This window comes from Acipenser ruthenus, chromosome 10 (genome assembly GCF_902713425.1).
Source record: "Acipenser ruthenus chromosome 10, fAciRut3.2 maternal haplotype, whole genome shotgun sequence".
NCBI classification, from domain to species: domain Eukaryota; kingdom Metazoa; phylum Chordata; class Actinopteri; order Acipenseriformes; family Acipenseridae; genus Acipenser; species Acipenser ruthenus.
Window position 1 is genome coordinate 2,638,334 of NC_081198.1, and position 16,629 is coordinate 2,654,962.

General features: G+C 38.7%; 1 protein-coding gene across 4 annotated transcripts in view; it reads left to right on the forward strand.

The window, feature by feature from the left end:
* LOC117409542 (ubiquitin carboxyl-terminal hydrolase 24) overlaps nucleotides 1-16,629 on the forward strand; it is a 45,205-nt gene that overhangs the window by 10,842 nt on the left and 17,734 nt on the right. The window contains exons 6-37 of one of the 4 annotated variants that reach the window (XM_034015769.3): nucleotides 564-599; nucleotides 891-956; nucleotides 1,421-1,486; nucleotides 1,749-1,823; nucleotides 2,227-2,385; nucleotides 2,670-2,784; nucleotides 3,007-3,110; nucleotides 3,582-3,689; nucleotides 4,109-4,204; nucleotides 4,607-4,768; nucleotides 5,128-5,223; nucleotides 5,705-5,812; nucleotides 6,468-6,617; nucleotides 7,101-7,232; nucleotides 7,580-7,691; nucleotides 8,152-8,228; nucleotides 8,768-8,908; nucleotides 9,651-9,704; nucleotides 10,021-10,136; nucleotides 10,367-10,433; nucleotides 10,747-10,857; nucleotides 11,314-11,412; nucleotides 11,576-11,752; nucleotides 12,423-12,508; nucleotides 12,713-12,821; nucleotides 12,919-13,077; nucleotides 13,440-13,537; nucleotides 13,628-13,723; nucleotides 14,041-14,269; nucleotides 14,788-14,950; nucleotides 15,549-15,704; nucleotides 16,054-16,124. In XM_034015769.3, coding sequence (XP_033871660.3) covers nucleotides 564-599; nucleotides 891-956; nucleotides 1,421-1,486; nucleotides 1,749-1,823; nucleotides 2,227-2,385; nucleotides 2,670-2,784; nucleotides 3,007-3,110; nucleotides 3,582-3,689; nucleotides 4,109-4,204; nucleotides 4,607-4,768; nucleotides 5,128-5,223; nucleotides 5,705-5,812; nucleotides 6,468-6,617; nucleotides 7,101-7,232; nucleotides 7,580-7,691; nucleotides 8,152-8,228; nucleotides 8,768-8,908; nucleotides 9,651-9,704; nucleotides 10,021-10,136; nucleotides 10,367-10,433; nucleotides 10,747-10,857; nucleotides 11,314-11,412; nucleotides 11,576-11,752; nucleotides 12,423-12,508; nucleotides 12,713-12,821; nucleotides 12,919-13,077; nucleotides 13,440-13,537; nucleotides 13,628-13,723; nucleotides 14,041-14,269; nucleotides 14,788-14,950; nucleotides 15,549-15,704; nucleotides 16,054-16,124 — 3,594 coding nt within the window. Of the gene's footprint in view, nucleotides 1-563; nucleotides 600-890; nucleotides 957-1,420; nucleotides 1,487-1,748; nucleotides 1,824-2,226; nucleotides 2,386-2,669; nucleotides 2,785-3,006; nucleotides 3,111-3,581; nucleotides 3,690-4,108; nucleotides 4,205-4,606; nucleotides 4,769-5,127; nucleotides 5,224-5,704; nucleotides 5,813-6,464; nucleotides 6,618-7,100; nucleotides 7,233-7,579; nucleotides 7,692-8,151; nucleotides 8,229-8,767; nucleotides 8,909-9,650; nucleotides 9,705-10,020; nucleotides 10,137-10,366; nucleotides 10,434-10,746; nucleotides 10,858-11,313; nucleotides 11,413-11,575; nucleotides 11,753-12,422; nucleotides 12,509-12,712; nucleotides 12,822-12,918; nucleotides 13,078-13,439; nucleotides 13,538-13,627; nucleotides 13,724-14,040; nucleotides 14,270-14,787; nucleotides 14,951-15,548; nucleotides 15,705-16,053; nucleotides 16,125-16,629 lie in introns of all 4 variants that reach the window. The other 3 variants (XM_034015780.3, XM_059031500.1, XM_059031499.1) reach the window with 3 other exon arrangements.

Genomic DNA, 16,629 nt, shown 5'->3' on the forward strand with positions numbered 1-16,629 from the left:
CAGACCGTAAAAATGAAACTTCTTTTGTTTTTCTTTTAATTTAACACAATGTTAAGCTTTGAAGCTTTGAGAATGCTTTGGCTAAATCTTGGGCCAATGTTTTCTTGTTCTCTTACTGTTGATGGTATATTGTAATACGCTATTTGCTGAATTTAAAGTTTGTTTTCTTAAGAATCTGTTTGCTTGCTTACTGTAGACGCTTTAGTGTTGGTCCTATTTCATGTTCAGCAGCATGTACCACACAGTTACTGGTGTGACCTCTTCAGAATTGTATTACATCGAAGGGTTATGTAGCTAGAAATCTACTATTGCTCTTTCCTTGCTTTTTTTCGTGATGTCTGCAAAAAGTACAGTTGCTCCAGTATTGAAATTGATTCATGGCCAGACCTCAAAACCCCCAAGCAATCTCCAAGGCAGCTGAAGACCGCTGCAGAATTCCATCAATTTCTAAAGCAGTAGCAGTTGATAGCAGTATGTACAGCATGCCACAATGTGATCAACAGAAGTAAAAAGGCTAAATTGAGTGTTGACACCGTGCATAAACAATGTCATTTGTCTTGCAGGAGCCCCATGGTTGGCTTGTAGATTTGGTAAATCGGGTAAGTTAAAACTACTGATCTACTTACCTTTTTACGAGAGGTTCAGAAGTGGATTATCGAAATACTAATGCACCCTCAGTTCACAAATTGGGCTTATTCAAGTTGACAGTAAATTGTACATGTACTATATTTTACTCTAAAAGAGCCCTTTTTACATTTTTTATGTCAGTCAGACAGCCACAATAAAGGAGGCACTGAAGTAGTCAAAAATGTGTGCCTGTTGTAGAAAATTTAAAATGCTTTATTCTAAATTTCGGCATGATGTGATTTGTTTGTTTTGTTTTTTCTTAGTTTGGAGAACTGGGCGGGTTTGCTGCTATTCAATCCAAATTGGGCTCTGAGGAAATAGAAATTGGGGTAAGTAATTATTACAGTTTGCAGCTCCTTATTCGAGAAAGCCAGCATTCTTATTCTCTGTCTTCTTTAAATAGATTAACAGCCGAGGGAGTACTTTACCAGAGACAGTGTTTCATATCAAACGGATGTAGGTAGCAGATCCTTGTTACTTGTGTTTTGAAATTGCAAATTGAGTTAGCTGGTATTGTTTATAGCACTCTTTAATGTTCCAGACAAACATTTGTTGTTTGCCCTCCAAATTTCCTTTTGCATCATTTATATAGCAAAAAAAAAAAAAAGACAGGACCACCTGTAAGTCCTCTGAAACGCAGTCTTCTCCTTCTCCATTACTGTAAGATCTAATAAACAACTGAATGGATGCAGCCAGAACTGTTTCGTTGTTGATTTTATTGCATTCTTAGCGTGCAGTTCCGCTGCGCTGTGCAGTATTCTGAGCACATTGTGTTGTGTTTGCTCTTTTTCAGTGTGTCTCTGCTTTGGTTCAGCCCCTGGGAGTGTGTGCAGAGTATCTGAACTCCAGTCTAGTACAGGTGAGACATTCTGCAGCTAACTCTAGCGCTTTCACAGGACTGCGACCCCCATTGCTGGTGTTATCTTTTATTAAAGTACTGTTTTGTGGAAAACTGTCAGTTGTGTTAAAATTTAGTTGTTGTCTTTGTTACTGACAATTGGTAGTCATACTTCTAGCCATGTTGATATCAATGTGTTGTAGGTATGGCTAAAACTGATAGGCGCCATTTGTCATAATGTATGAGGAAGTTTAGTCTGATTTATTTAATTTGTTTTCCACAGCCCATGCTGGACCCAGTTATTCACAAAATGATCACATACGTGCAGAACGTGGAGGAAAAAGATCTGAAAGATAAGGTAATGGGGGGGTTTCAAGATAAAAAGAAAATGTTTATTTTATTTCAAATGACATGAATTAAAACAAATCTGTTAGCCCTTTTATCGTGGTTTCCCAATATTGAAGACCTTGTGAAAGTCTTAGTTGAAATGTGTGTGAAAATCATTCATTTAATATTTCTGTAGATAGATATGCTGCGGATCCACACGCACACAGACAGACACTAAAATTGAGTGTTTTATAGCTAGGGATGTGGTGTCACATTTTACAGAAATGTCTTTCTTGGGGAAAACAGTTTCTGTGTAAGTGGCTTTAAAGGTCAAAATCTAAATATTTCAGCTTATGCTCCACAACACAGTGCAAGGAATGCAAAGTGTAATGCTGTACATTGTTTGCTTTTTATTTATTTTTTGTTTAATGTAGCGGCTCGTCAGCATCCCTGAGCTCCTGTCTGCTATAAAGCTGTTGTGTATGAGGTTTCAGCCTGACCTTGTCACAGTGGTGGATGACCTTCGATTGGACATCCTCCTACGCATGCTGAAAACGCCACACTTCAGTGCCAAGATGAATTCCCTCAAGGAGGTGAGGAGGAATTTTTTGGCTCGTAGTTCAGAACTGCAGTGAGCTGATTAAAGATGTAGGTCACGATTCAATTAACATTTTTTTTTCACTTTTTTATCCCTGGGATATTGTGTGTGTGTGTGTGTGTGTATACAGTATATAGATGTGTGTAGATGGAGAGGAAATCGACATCTCTTGTTGCTAGTGATGATTCTTCTAGTTTTTGTAATTGGCAGAGGACAGTCATTTGATTTGTATTTGTGTATTAGATACAGTAGTTCAGCTATTGTTTTGTCTTTGTGCAGGTTACTAAGTTGATAGAAGACAGTACAGTGTCCAAGACGGTGAAGAATGCCATCGACACTGATAAGTTATTGGACTGGCTGGTAGAAAACTCAGTTCTGTCAATAGCCCTGGAAGGTACTTTTTTACTCCTTTTTTTTTGGCAGCTAAACTCTGTAGTTTTGGATTCACAATAAAGGGATTCTGTTGTACTGTTTTTTTTTTTCTTTTCTTTTCTTCAGGTGTTGTGTTTTATTCTTTGTAAAAGTGGAATGGGGTGATTTAATCTGCATTTAAAAAAATAATAATAATTGTATATTTCAAGATGTGTAACCTCTTCTGATTCTTTTATTTTCCTAGGGAATATTGATCAGGCACAGTATTGTGATCGAATAAAGGGAATTATCGAGCTGTTGGGGAGTAAACTGTCTTTGGATGAATTATCTAAAATCTGGAGAATACAGGTGGGTTAACAGCTAATCCAACCTTATTATTTTTTTTTTGTTTTCTGAAATGTTCGTGCCAAAGACCAAGTAGTTCTTAAGTGAAACCAAAAATAGCAAAAGAACTAAAAAGACGACTCTGAACGCTGCAGCGTTATTGTACTCATTAAACATGTCACATCTTTTATTGTTATTGCATTTTACCAAATACTACAGAATATCCTCCCCTAAAAAGAGCCATATTAAGCCTTATTGTTGTCCCTTTTAAAAGAAGGAACAAAAAGGTTTTGCAAATGCTGAAAAGGGCGCTTATTTAGAAGCAGATCTAGTTCTGTTAGATAATGTATTTGTATGTAGTTTAATCAATCGGCATTTAGACATTAGCAATCACTGTAATTTACATCTGCTGTATGCTCTTTATTTTCTGCGCAAAGTACTTCTGGGCAATGTATAGTTTTATTTTATTTTTCTCCTTTCTTTCCTTCCGGTCAGGCTGGACAGTCTTCCACTGTTATCGAGAATATCCACACCATCATTGCTGCAGCAGCTGTGAAGTTCAACTTTGATCAGCTCAGCCATCTGTTTGTTCTAATTCAGAAGGTAGGTTACAGTTAAATCTCAGTGACAGGAGGTAGATTTTGCCTTGGACCATATGTATTGCTAAAACCCATTCTGAACTTTTACTTAACCTAAATATATATATATATATATGGTCCCTTTTTTAAGCGCTTGATGTGAAACCTAAACTTCATTCCTAATGTTAACTAGTCTAGTTCTGTTCGTTTTAAAAAATTATTCAGTAGTCTAGATCTGTGTGTTTTACAGATTGAATGCATTATAGCCAATTTGGCCTTGACAAGCAGCAATCCAATTTGAATGTCATTTATTAACATAGTTCTACTGCTGTAGTACAAAAATAAAAAATAGTTCCTAGTTACTGAACATTTTAATAGCCAGTAAGTCTCTTGTGTAATCCTCTTCATCATTGACCCGACTAACACAAGAAATGTCTCTTTCAGAGCTGGGAGATGGAGAGTGACCGGGTGCGGCAGAAGCTGTTGAGCCTCATTGGGAGGATTGGCCGCGAGACTCGCTCCGAGGCCACCACTGGAAAGGTAGGAAATCTGAGCAGAAGATGCAGATCAACGCCTGCACTGTCTGGTCAAGGTAGCTAAAGAAAAACGTGTGGTCTTGGAAGATGCTTATCAAATACTAACTCTGTATAACTAAACAAAACTGTGCAGTAAAATACTGCATTTAAGAAAATAATTAAATACTATTTGAGAGGATGATTTTTCTTTTTTTTTTTAAATTGCATTTCAGAGATAATTGAATGATCATCTTATTCCACAGAGAACTAAGTGGAAAAACTGTCAGTTGTGAGCCGAACTCACAATGGCAAACAGAAATAAGAATGTTTTCCCAGGAATCTTAGTTTTTAGAGTTGGTTTACCAGCTCTAGTAGGAATCGGACGATGTTCTTGCATCCAGTTGGTGTTGTTTTGCTATTCCCTCAGGTGCTGGAGGTTCTTTGGGAGCTGGCCCACTTGCCGACGTTGCCCACTAGCCTGGTGCAGCAGGCCCTGGAGGAGCACCTCGCCATCCTGAGCGACGCCTACGCAGTCAAGGAGGCGGTGAAGAGGAACTACATCATCAAGTGCATTGAGGACATCAAGAAGGTGGGCCATTGAGATATAAACCTATTACTTTCTTTCTGTTTCTGTTGATCTTAAAAAAATATCTCCAGATATAAGGGATGGCTGGTTTCATAAGGGATGATAGGCTTTTTAACTTTGGTAAAAGGAAATAAATATGCTCATAACAAGGTGTGCATTGTTATTGGACTTAATTTGAATGCCGTTTAAGAACATATTTGTTGTATTCATTATTATTGGTGAAATGTATACTTGTATGCCTTGTTTTGGTCAGCTGGGTGAAACCAATATACAGTATACATATATATATATATATATATATATATATATATATTTAAGGACAAAGGAAAGCATTTAAATGCCATTTAAGTTTATTTTTTTAGATACTAATTCAGGAGGAAACAAAAACGCCCATGGAGACACAAGTCTCTTTTCTAATGGGTTCCTGGGGCAAGAAGAAACCATGTTCGATTTCAAAAGTAAGAAAACATAAAACAAACAGGGTACAGTGTCTACATTTACTGTATACTGTACAAATAGCTTCCAATCACTCAATTTGCAAGAGAACTCCAATGAATAACTTGGGGCCTGATTGGGGGGGAAAAAATCTTTTTTTTTTTTTTTTAACCCGTTGGTTTTATTTAGATTTATTTATTATGCCATTCGACAATTCTTGTTTTGTATGTTTTTTTTTTTAGAAGCCACTACAGTAATATAATGAGTATAAGAAGTTTGAAATGAAAGTGCAAGTTTGAGGAATCTTGGATGGCAAGCCCTCCTCAAACTTTGTTTGCTGCTGCTGCTGCTTTTTTTTTTTTTTTTTTTTTTTTTTTTTTTTGCTTTTGCTTAAATGGCGGAGCAGACCTTAAAGGCAAAGGAATACTGTGGAATGAGCCTCTTGGCTTCTAGATGTATTTCTTTGTCTTCACTGTTCACTCTCCTCCTTTGCCTCTCTTGCAGTCGTCCCAGCAGAGTAACCCCCAGGCGGTCTGGGTTGTGCCGGCCCTGCGCCAGCTCCATGAGATCACACGCTCCTTCATCAAGCAGACCTATCAGAAGCAAGACAAGGTAAGATAAGAGAACAGCAGCTGGTTGTCAGCATGAACCGAATCTGTTTACAAGGTCAGGATTTCAGAACTTTGATTGCACAAGTTCCTTGATCGATAAACTGTATACTTTGAGGGTAGTCCTGAGACCTTGTGCAGGTCTAGTTTCTAACACTGTGTTTAATTACCATATAGCCCTGCATATCTGCTGATTCTACTGCATTGCTGTCTGTGTGTATTGTCGTTGTAGTCATTGCTGCAGCTTGAACACTGCTACGGTGGTACACAAAGTAAAGCTGTGGTCCTGCATTTTTTAGCTTTGAGCGCTTTATGTAGGCTTGGCATTGTTCAAGCATTTCTCCAGGACCAAGACAGCGGCCAAGCCAGAGTGACACCTTGTCTCGCAGAAGGAATTATTTTCAACAAGAGCTCTTTTTTGGATTAAAGAAACCTCTTTTGAATGATACAGGTTTTTGTAAACTAATACATTTAGAAAATTGCTATTATTGCTCCAAAATGCATCTGAGTGTGCTTTGTTATTGTTAGTGTGGTGGTTGTTGTTGTTGTGCATTTTATTTTATTTATTTAATTCCTGGAAAAAAAAATGGTGCATATTTTATAGTAGAGCTTTAAAAAAAAAACTATGAACTTGTGGCAATCTTTGTTGCTCTCAGCAGAGCATCATTCAGGATCTGAAGAAGAACTTCGAAATCGTTAAGCTGATAACAGGCAGCCTGGTCTCCTGCCATAGGCTCGCCGTGTCTGCGGCAGGCCCTGGGGGGCTGTCTGGATCCACGCTGGTGGACGGCAGATACACTTATCAAGAGGTAAGATGAGAGCGGAACCTGCAAAGCACGCTGATGAATCGATAGGACCTAGAGGTAATTAGCAGACCTCGCAGAATGTTACATCTGTTCATTTCCTACAGGGTAGTCTTGTTGTTTTATGTGCTTGGATAATCTGCAGTGGTCATTTGTATTGGTTTGTGGTGAGGTCTCCCGCTGGTTATTAGGGATTGTAGACCTGGTTTTTAAGGCTGCAGGAGTTCAGTATGTTTTCTTCTTTTCTGAGCTTGAGTGTTAATAAAAAGTCAAACGGAACTTTTCTCATGTTTTCAAATATATGTATTTATTAAACCTTTCTAATGATTAATAATAAATACAGTATTTATATATAATGGAAATGCACGCATTGTGTCACGCATGACATGTGCAAACATAAATGTTTTCTATGTAACTGATGGTCTCTTGACATCTTCTGTTAAACTCTTAAGGGATGGTTATATCCAAATGTCTGACTTTCCCTTGCAGTACCTGGAAGCGCATCTGAGATTCATGGCTTTTTTCCTCCAAGAGGCCAGCTTGTATCTTGTATGGAACAGGGCTAAGGACATCTGGGAGTGCCTGGTGTCTGGGATGGATATCTGTGAACTTGATCGAGAGGTAAAGATTGCTTTTCAAAACGAGCTTATTTACATTGTTACACAGTCACAATTGCAGTGCATATACTTATACATGTAGATATTACATAAAAAAATGACTTTTTAAATGTGTGTGACTTATCCTATATGGGCGGCAACTAATATCCAGGAGGAGGATGTTTAGAGTTCTTTGTAGAGGTCTGCAGTGTAGAAATAGTTTGTGATGTACACTGGCAGGTCCATGTGTTTTGTTTTTTTTTTGTTTTTTTTTATGGACCTGCACTATCACTGATCTTTTGAATATTTTTAGTTTAGGGCTGTGCATTTGGAATAACAGTTGATTCATTGATCTGCCTCATGTTTATTCAGATGTGCTTTGAGTGGTTTACAAAAGGACAGCATGATCTGGAGAGTGACGTCCAGCAGCAGCTTTTCAAAGAGAAAATCCTAAAGTTGGAGCCTTACGAAATCACCATGAATGGTACGAGCCAAATACCGCTTGCATCATGCAGGCTGTTTTTACGCACATCCCTGCAGGAAATGTGAAATAAAACCGATATCCAACTACATGTCAGCTTGATTTTTGTTTTTGTTAAGATAAAACTATTTCTCAAAGCCGGAACACATTCTATCCGTTTCTCTGTGTTGTATCTTGCTACACAATTGCTGGTTCTGTGTTTCGCCTTAACCAGTAAAAGCACTTCTGTTTCATTGTGCCACATTAGTTAGTTAACATTTAAATAGATGAATGAATTTGAGTGTTCTGAAAACCCTCTTAAGAGTGCAGAGATGAATAGACAACTAACACTGTGTGACATGTCTGTGATCAGCTGACAGCAGTGGTGGGGGTGAATGTATTCCTGCTCCAGCTTTCTCAGTAGCTAGTGCAAACACAGAAGGCTGCTAAAGCTGTATCTGTATTCCTCTGTTTTGTTTTTTAGGGTTTAACCTTTTCAAGACCTTCTTTGAGAGTGTGAATTTGTCTGACCATCGTTTGAAAAGACAAGGAACACAGTTGGTATGAGTTCACTTCTTTGTGTGTTGCAGTGAAGATGAAAGTTAACAGTTCGAAGTACTGAAAACAAGAGTGTTCTAAATAAAATTTGAAAACACTTAGATTTTTTATTTTTTTTCCCCAATGAGTGGGGCCTAATGTGCAATGATCTACACTAGCTGTGCAGTAGAAAGACAGCATTTGTGTTAGGTGTCAACAAAACTTGTTAGAGTAGTCCTTTAATGGTTTCACTCAGATAATGTTGTTTGCTTGCACTGAAGTCATGCATTGGTAATTAGCAAGTTATCCAGCATAAGTTGTTGACTCCCTGGCTAAAATCCAATAAATGTGGAAGTTTTTGCAAAAAGTGTTTTGAACAGTAGTGCATCCAACATGAACAACATAGTGTTTTAAATGGTGTGATGAGTGACTTTAAAAACATAGATTATTATTATTATTATTATTATTGGCATATCTTGACAATTTTTCGAGCTTGGCTTAGTCTTTACAGTGACACAGTTTGTTATCAATGGGTGTTTAAAAGCCAGCTTCTTGCTTTCTAGTTTGTAGAAAGGCTGGATTTGGCAGGGATGGATTTTATCTGGAGGATAGCTATGGAGTCACCAGATGAAGAAATTGCCAACGAAGCAATCCAGCTGATTATTACCTACAGCTACATCAACTTGAATCCCAAAATGAGAAAGGTAAATTGCTTTCAGTAACTTTTATCAGTGGAAAAGGTGCTAGTTAAACTGTTCTTCCCCCTTATTGGCACTGTGGCTGTCAGTGGGTTTTGAGGGGGCAATGTGAGGAAGAAGAGACTTCTCATAATTATATGTACTTTCTTGCATGGCCACCTCATAAGGGGATGGATAAAAAAATAAAAAATAAAACTCTTCTAGTCTTTATATGGGGACTGAAATTCTAAAATAAACTGAATCAATTCAATGAAAGAACCTTAGATGTCTTGCTCCGTGTCTTCATAGAGACATCCAGTTGAAATATTTGTCATTGAATTAAGTATTTCTAAATGTAGCACCAATGAGTGTTCGCTCATCATGTACGGTTATTCTGACTGCCCTTTTATTGAATATTATTATTATTTATTTCTTAGCAGACGCCCTTATCCAGGGCGACTTACAATTGTTACAAGATATCACATTATTTTTACATACAATTACCCATTTATACAGTTGGTTTTTTACTGGAGCAATCTAGGTAAAGTACCTTGCTCAAGGGCACAGCAGCAGTGTCCCCCACCTGGGATTGAACCCACGACCCTCCGGTCAAGAGTCCAGAGCCCTAACCACTACTCCACACTGCTGGGGCTGGGGCTGTTGTGGGCAGCTACGTTTTGAATACCTTAAAGCTTATGTACAGTGTACAAATATGTACAGTAAAACTAAATGTGATGAGTTCAAATGACATTTATTTTTTCCCTACCAGGATTCGGTGTCCCTACACAAGAAATTTATTGCAGATTGCTACAAAAGATTAGAGGTGAGTTGTTTTTTTTTTTTTTAAATTTTTTTGAACATTTAATTGTAAGTTGAATCTGTTTTGCAGTAACTCATTCTTGAAAAGATCAACCGTCTAGTCTGAACTGCACCTACAGGGTATTTGTTTTTTTTTCAGGGGGGGGGGGGGGGGGGGGATTGTTTGTTTTTCATGTTATTGTCATGTAATCATCATTGTTAACAGACTTACCCAGGACATGTTTGCAAAGGAGATGGGGCTTAAGGATCTTGCTGTGGAATTCTGAAGTTGTAATGTATGCATTGCTGTAACCATTTAACCAGAAGCATGTGTTTTTAAGGCTGCCAGTTCAGCCCTTGGGGGCCCTACTCTTACTCATGCTGTTACCAGGGCTACCAAGATGCTGACGGCTACAGCCATGCCTACAGTAGCCACGTCTGTGCAGTCACCTTCCAGGTAATGTGTTGATTCTGCAAAACACTACCTACATTACATGACATTGCAACCTAGTTTTAGAATAATGTTTATAATTGTATTGAAGTTAATATTGTGTATTTTTCCCATATCCGTTTTCATAACTACATTTTAAAATCTGTTCCATACTACTCCAATGCTCACATTGACAATTATTGCATGAATATAATAAGCACTTGTTCAGATGGGTGATTTTTTTTTTTTTTTTGCAGGTCTACGAAAATTATAATAATTGAAAGATTGCTGTTACTTGCAGAACGATACGTTCTCACTATAGAGGTAAGAAAAAAGAAAGCAATTTTGCACCCAGGCACAGCCATATAATTATTTTACCATTGTTTTTATTTCAACATAACATGACAACATAAGAGGATTCCTCTATTTTTCTAAACCTTACCCTGTGAAATACTGAAACCGTTTTCATCTTGAGTTTACAAACTGATTAAACATGTTTTCTGTGTATTTGCTGACTTCCTTATGGATAGAACCCATACACCAAGCTAAACACATTGATTTTTTGGGGGAGTCTTGCTATTCCCTTCTCTCACTCTGCAGAAGCCTGCTCTAACACTGCAGTGTTTCTTCCTTGCAGGATCTGTATTCTGTTCCTCGGACTATACTACCTCATGGTGCTTCCTTCCACGGTCATCCTGTGACCCTGCATGTCACCTATGAGTCAACTAAAGATACGTTCACACTGGAGGTACAGCCTGACTCACTCAGAGAGACTAATCCGATTTGTGAAAAAAAATTAAAAAAAACATTCTTGTCAGTGCATTGCAGCAGAGTTGCTCCTTGTAGAATGCTATGTACATATAAATGCGTGCAGTGGATATTGATCTGTTTCAGTTCTGTGGCAATAACTAGAGTGTACCAAACTGTTGGCTTGTTCACTTTTCTGAGACTGTACGCTGGTGTGTTTATATGAGATATAGAATTAGGATCTTGATGCAAACATTCAGATGCTCTTCGTCTGTTTTGATTTTAACTGAAGTGTGTCTTTACCACCAAATGAAAGTGATTAGCATTGAATACATTGAAGTAACGGTCGCTAATTACAGGTTTTTGTATTAAAAGGTAAATAAATAAATGAATAATAATATCAGATTGCATAATTAAATGCGTGTATTTTGTAATGATTACATTTTTTTCCCCACAGGCACACAGTAACGAAACTGTTGGGAGCGTCAGGTGGAAGATAGCAGAGCAGTTAAATAGTCCTGTGGATAATGTCCAGATCTTTGCTAATGATAGCGTGGTAGGTAAATGTGTAAAGTCAGCATGTTCTGTTTCATGAAAGCTTGATTTTAGTTTTTAGAAGTTCAGAGTTACTTGTGTGTGTGTGTGTGTGTTAAATCTAATCAATGTATTGTGCATGTCATTTGAACTACATGTGTGTTTGTTTGTTTTTCTTTGATCAGTTAACAATGAATAAAGATCAGAAACTGCTGAACCAGCTGGGGTTCTCGGACGAGCAGGGTCTGACGGTGAAGACCTCCGGGACGGGCACTCCCTCCGGTAGCTCTGCAGACTCCTCCGCCTCTGCCAGCAGCAGCAGCAGCAGCAGCGTCTTCAACTCTGCCTACGCCCTGGAGCAGGTTGGTCAGAACTCTGTGCCTTGCAGCTGGTTGGTCAAGAACTCTGTGCCTTGCAGCTGGTTAGTCAGAACTCTCTGCCTTGCAGCATGTCAACAGCAGCGGATCCAAATTTGACCATCGTAAAACTCGCACCGGTCCTGGACTCATTTTCAATATTTTTTTATTGTATTTACTCACAGTGATATAATCATGAGTTAGAGCGGTATTATTTAATTGTTTTAAGGAAGCAATGTCTCTTTTTATCCAATTTGCACTGGGACAGGAACACTGGCATACTCCCTGCGCTGTGCTTACACCAAGTCTCCTCGCTGTTCGTTTGGGGTGTATGAATTGAATACACTAATCTACCAATGATGAGAGTTTGCAGAGATGGATGTCATGCAGTGCTCTTGACAACCTGCTGGCTAATTGTTTCTTGAATGTAGTTTTATATGTAGGCGATTTTGACCTTGAATATTGTAGCACAAACAGTTTGAGAAAAATGTATGCATTTCTACGATTCGCAGTGACAGCATAGTAAGGCTGGTTTCACAATCCCTGGTTTTAGTCTCAATCTTGGACTACCTTGCACTAAGGTAACATCAGGTAGTCCTTGATTAGTGCTGATCAGGGTCTGTGAAACCGGCTGTCAGTGTGCTAGATTTAAGTGTTGTTTTTTTTTTGCATTCAGGAGAAGTCTTTGCCTGGTGTGGTGATGGCTCTGGTGTGCAATGTGTTTGAAATGCTGTACCAACTTGCCAACTTAGACGAGCCGAGGTGAGTGCTTTGGGATATTGCAAGGTCTCTTTTTATTTAAAATCTTAATTTTAAGCATTAAATTAAAACTAAAACCCAATTAAACACAAACAATAAATTCATGCTTTTATAATTAATTTGCCTTTTTTTCCCCTGCTAAATGCTTATTTTCATTATGTTTTGCACAGGCCTCTAAATGTGTTTTGTATTATTTAACTATTGCAGGATAACGTTACGAGTTCGGAAACTACTTCTACTAATTCCCACGGACCCCGAGGTTCAGGATGCCCTTGATAACTTTGTCCCCAAAGAGTCAAGCGTATGGAGTCACCAAGTAGGTTGTTTTTATGAATCTTTCCTATTACATATAACCTTGCTTAGTGCTGTCTTTTTTATTTTTTTAATGTATTTTTTCTGTCTCCTCTGTTTAGAAAACCTTGTTTACAGTGGCGTCGGGATCTCAGGCTTCGAAGTCCCCATCCCTGTCCTCAAAGCAGCAGCACCAGCAAAGTGCCTCCTCCATTCTAGAGAGCCTCTTCCGCTCCTCCGCTCCTGGCATGTCAACCTTCAGAGTGCTCTACAATCTAGAGGTAGTGGCACTGGCATTGCCACTTGACAGAACCACCACGTGTTTATCTAGCAGTGCTGGGAGGGCTTGAAACGTATTCAGTGGCAAAAAGACCACCTTCGTATTAATTCGTAAAACAGTATTGATAAAATAGAATAGAAATCCCGCAAGTAGAAAACAAGACCTTAATGGGGTCTGAAATAAATAACACACTGTTAGTGTTCATGCTGTGGTTATAGTTGCGTAACCAAGTGTGTGTGTGCAAGTGCTTTTACCAAGTTTTACTGCTTTTGTCCAAGTTCTATAAAGATATTAGAGGACTGTGTGTCTCCTGTCTTGTAGTAATTTTAAATACATCAAAACATTCTTTATCCCTTTTTGCAGGTCCTCAGTTCTAAATTGATGCCAACGACAGATGATGAAATGGCAAAAACCAGCGTGAAATCTTTCTGTGAGAACTTTCTCAAAGCAGGGGGCTTGAGGTAAGGGAAATGTCCTTCAGCACTGTACATGCATTTGATACCCGGTGCATGTATTAACCAGTCCATGTCTAATTTATTTTTTGCTTGCAGTTTAGTGGTGAATGTCATGCAGAGGGACTCTATTCCTTCAGAGGTGGACTATGAAACCAGGCAGGGCGTTTACTCCATTTGCTTGCAGCTTGCAAGGTACTAGCAGTTCAAAACTTTTGAAGTATTCATTGTTTATTATTAACCTCATGCAAAGTTTTTCGTAAAAGTTATAACTGCACTCCAGCACTTTGTGACCTGATGTGAAAGCCTAGCAATGACCTCCTCTGTCCACTTGGTTTTGCTGCCTTTTCTGGTTTGCAGACCCAGCCCTTTACCGCTACTCCTATTTCGGGTAGCTTGAAAATGCAGTTACCGCATTGAAAAAAGAAAATTGCAAATCCTTTAGTGCTTAGAATTAAAATTCTTCATAAGTGAACCCTGTATGTACTATGTGTTCTTGCATTGGGGTGCAGGTTCCTATTGGTGGGCCAGGCTATGCCCAGTTCTCTGGACGAAGTGATGTCAAAGGACGGTGTGGACGCACTGTCCTCAAGGCCGTTCCGGAACACCAGCCGACAGAACAGCCGACAGTTGTCCTTCGGCGGGACCCCCGAGAAATCCTCCTACCGGCAGATGTCCATGTCAGACCGGTCGTCGATCAGGGTGGAGGAGATCATACCGGCTGCACGAGTAGCCATTCAGGTGAGTGTACTGGTGCCTGGGCTTCACATTTGAGAGTTCCAGCAAAGTCACTGATGCTAGTGCTGTAGACATTAAAAAAAGACATCTAATCAAAACGTTTGTCATTTTAATTTATTTAGTTTCTTGTATTTCTAAAGCCGGTGCTTACAGCAAGCACGCTCATGACAAAGCACTAGCCAGGGTGATAAGTTTGCACTATATTCCTCTAAAATGAAATACAAACTTATTTTGTGATAGAAGTAGCATGTTTCAGCTAGGAACGACACAACTGACTTTTTATTATTTTAATGCTTTTAAACATTACTGTTTTTTTGTCTCTTTAGAAAAGTCCTATCATGATGGTGAATATGGTCAACAGTGCATTATTATTAATAATACTAATAATAATAATAATACTGCCCAGAAGTATTTTGACTGAGCGCTACAGATAAGATCAATGCTGGCTTTAGCCTAAACCGTTGTTTCGTTGACTTACTGGTTTACCCTCGTGAGTAAGTGTCTCCCATGTGTTTTGTTAGACGATGGAAGTGAATGACTTCACCTCGACTGTGGCCTGCTTCATGCGCCTCACCTGGGCAGCAGCGGCTGGGCGCCTTGACTTGGTGGGGAGCAGCCAGCCAATCAGAGAGAGCACCAACTCCCTGTTCCCTCTGGGGGTGCGCAATCGCCTCAGCAGCACAGGTAAAAACAGGAAGGGCTGTTTTAAACTGTATGAACTTTTAAAAGAAGTTTGAGTAAGTCCACCTGAGCCCTTGAGGATTTTTATGCACAGCATGTAAAGCAAATGCAAGACCGAGGAGGAGTCCTGTTCCCTCTAGCAAAGGAAGTACCAGTGTTGCGGCAGGAAAAACAAAGATCAGCCGCAAGACCAAAAAATAACTTATGAGAATGAGGTTAAATGTTTTTTAAACTCTTGTTCTTTTGTTTGTTTTTTTAAAACACATTTTGAGTGTGGAACTATTTCTGGGTGGCTGGCAGATTACAGGGCGTACATATTGTTAATAACTGGGTAACTACCAAAGTTTCCTGCTTTCACTTGGTAACTGTTGTGGAAATAAGCATGTAATTACATGGAAGTGGCATGTGCCATGGTATTGCCATGTACTTGCACAGCGTAACAAGACGTTCACATGTAATTACACAGTAGTTGTAATAGAAGAAGCTATTGGTATTTACTCCTTTAATACAATGTAATTACATGGCTATTCATGCCCCCTATAGTGCTACCAACCTGAGAACACAAGCGTAGTTTTCTAAGCTGGTGACCTTGCCTTTTCAGGTAGTAATTGTAGCTCTGGGAGTGAGGGAGAGCCGACGACCTTGCACGCTGGGATCTGTGTGAAACAGAACTGTGTGTCCATCAAAGACACTATCATTGCCCGAGAAGCCTTGTCTTTACTGGTTACCTGTCTGCAGCTACGTTGCCAGCAGTTAGGTGAGTTACAGCACTAGCCTTTGTCTTGTTACTGCTTATTCTAGGCAGAGCTGTCTTCTAAAAGGCATAGATTGATTGAAAGAAGGGAGGAGGAGGGGGGTTTAACCTAGTGTTGATAAGGGGTGTGGGTCTTGTACAGTATCAGTGTTATTTACTGTATGTAAAGAGTGTGTTTTATTAAAACTAGAAATTCAGTTTGGGTGCTATTTTATTACTTTCTTGTATTTAACGTTACTATATATATATATATATATATATATATATATATATATATATATATATATATATATATATATATATATATATATATATATATATATATATAATTTTATTTTTTTCTTATTTCCAGGTTGCTTTTATAACTTGCCTTGTGTAAGTGATTTCATTATTGATATTCTTCTTGGATCACCCAGTGGAGAGGTAAGTCTGAAACCATCATGTTTTATGGATTGATATAGAATTTAGTTTCTTTTAGTATTTCAAATTGGATGAAGCCATTAAATAGATCATATAGATGCAATGGCAGGTAGGCTTTGACAATGGTGTTAGACTAAGCAAATTATGTGATAATAAAAAGTACTCCTATGTGTGTATCCAACATGTGCTCTGTGATATCACTGGGACGGCCCTTTGCAGTGGAAATTTTTCAAATAACATTTCTTCCTGGTAATAAATAAATAAGCAAACTACTGTGAAATGTGTATTTTAAAGACAATCAATTGAACACAATTTACAGTAACTGTAGTGTACAATGTCTGTTCACACCAGACTCCATAGAACAAGCAAATGTGTAGTGCGACCCACCGCACCACGACAAAAAAAATAAACTGTCTGGGAGTCCATTTCCAGCAGACTGGATATAGCTGGTGTGTACGATTCGTTTACGTTTACTGAAATTAGCATTCTGCAAAAAGCTATTCCATGT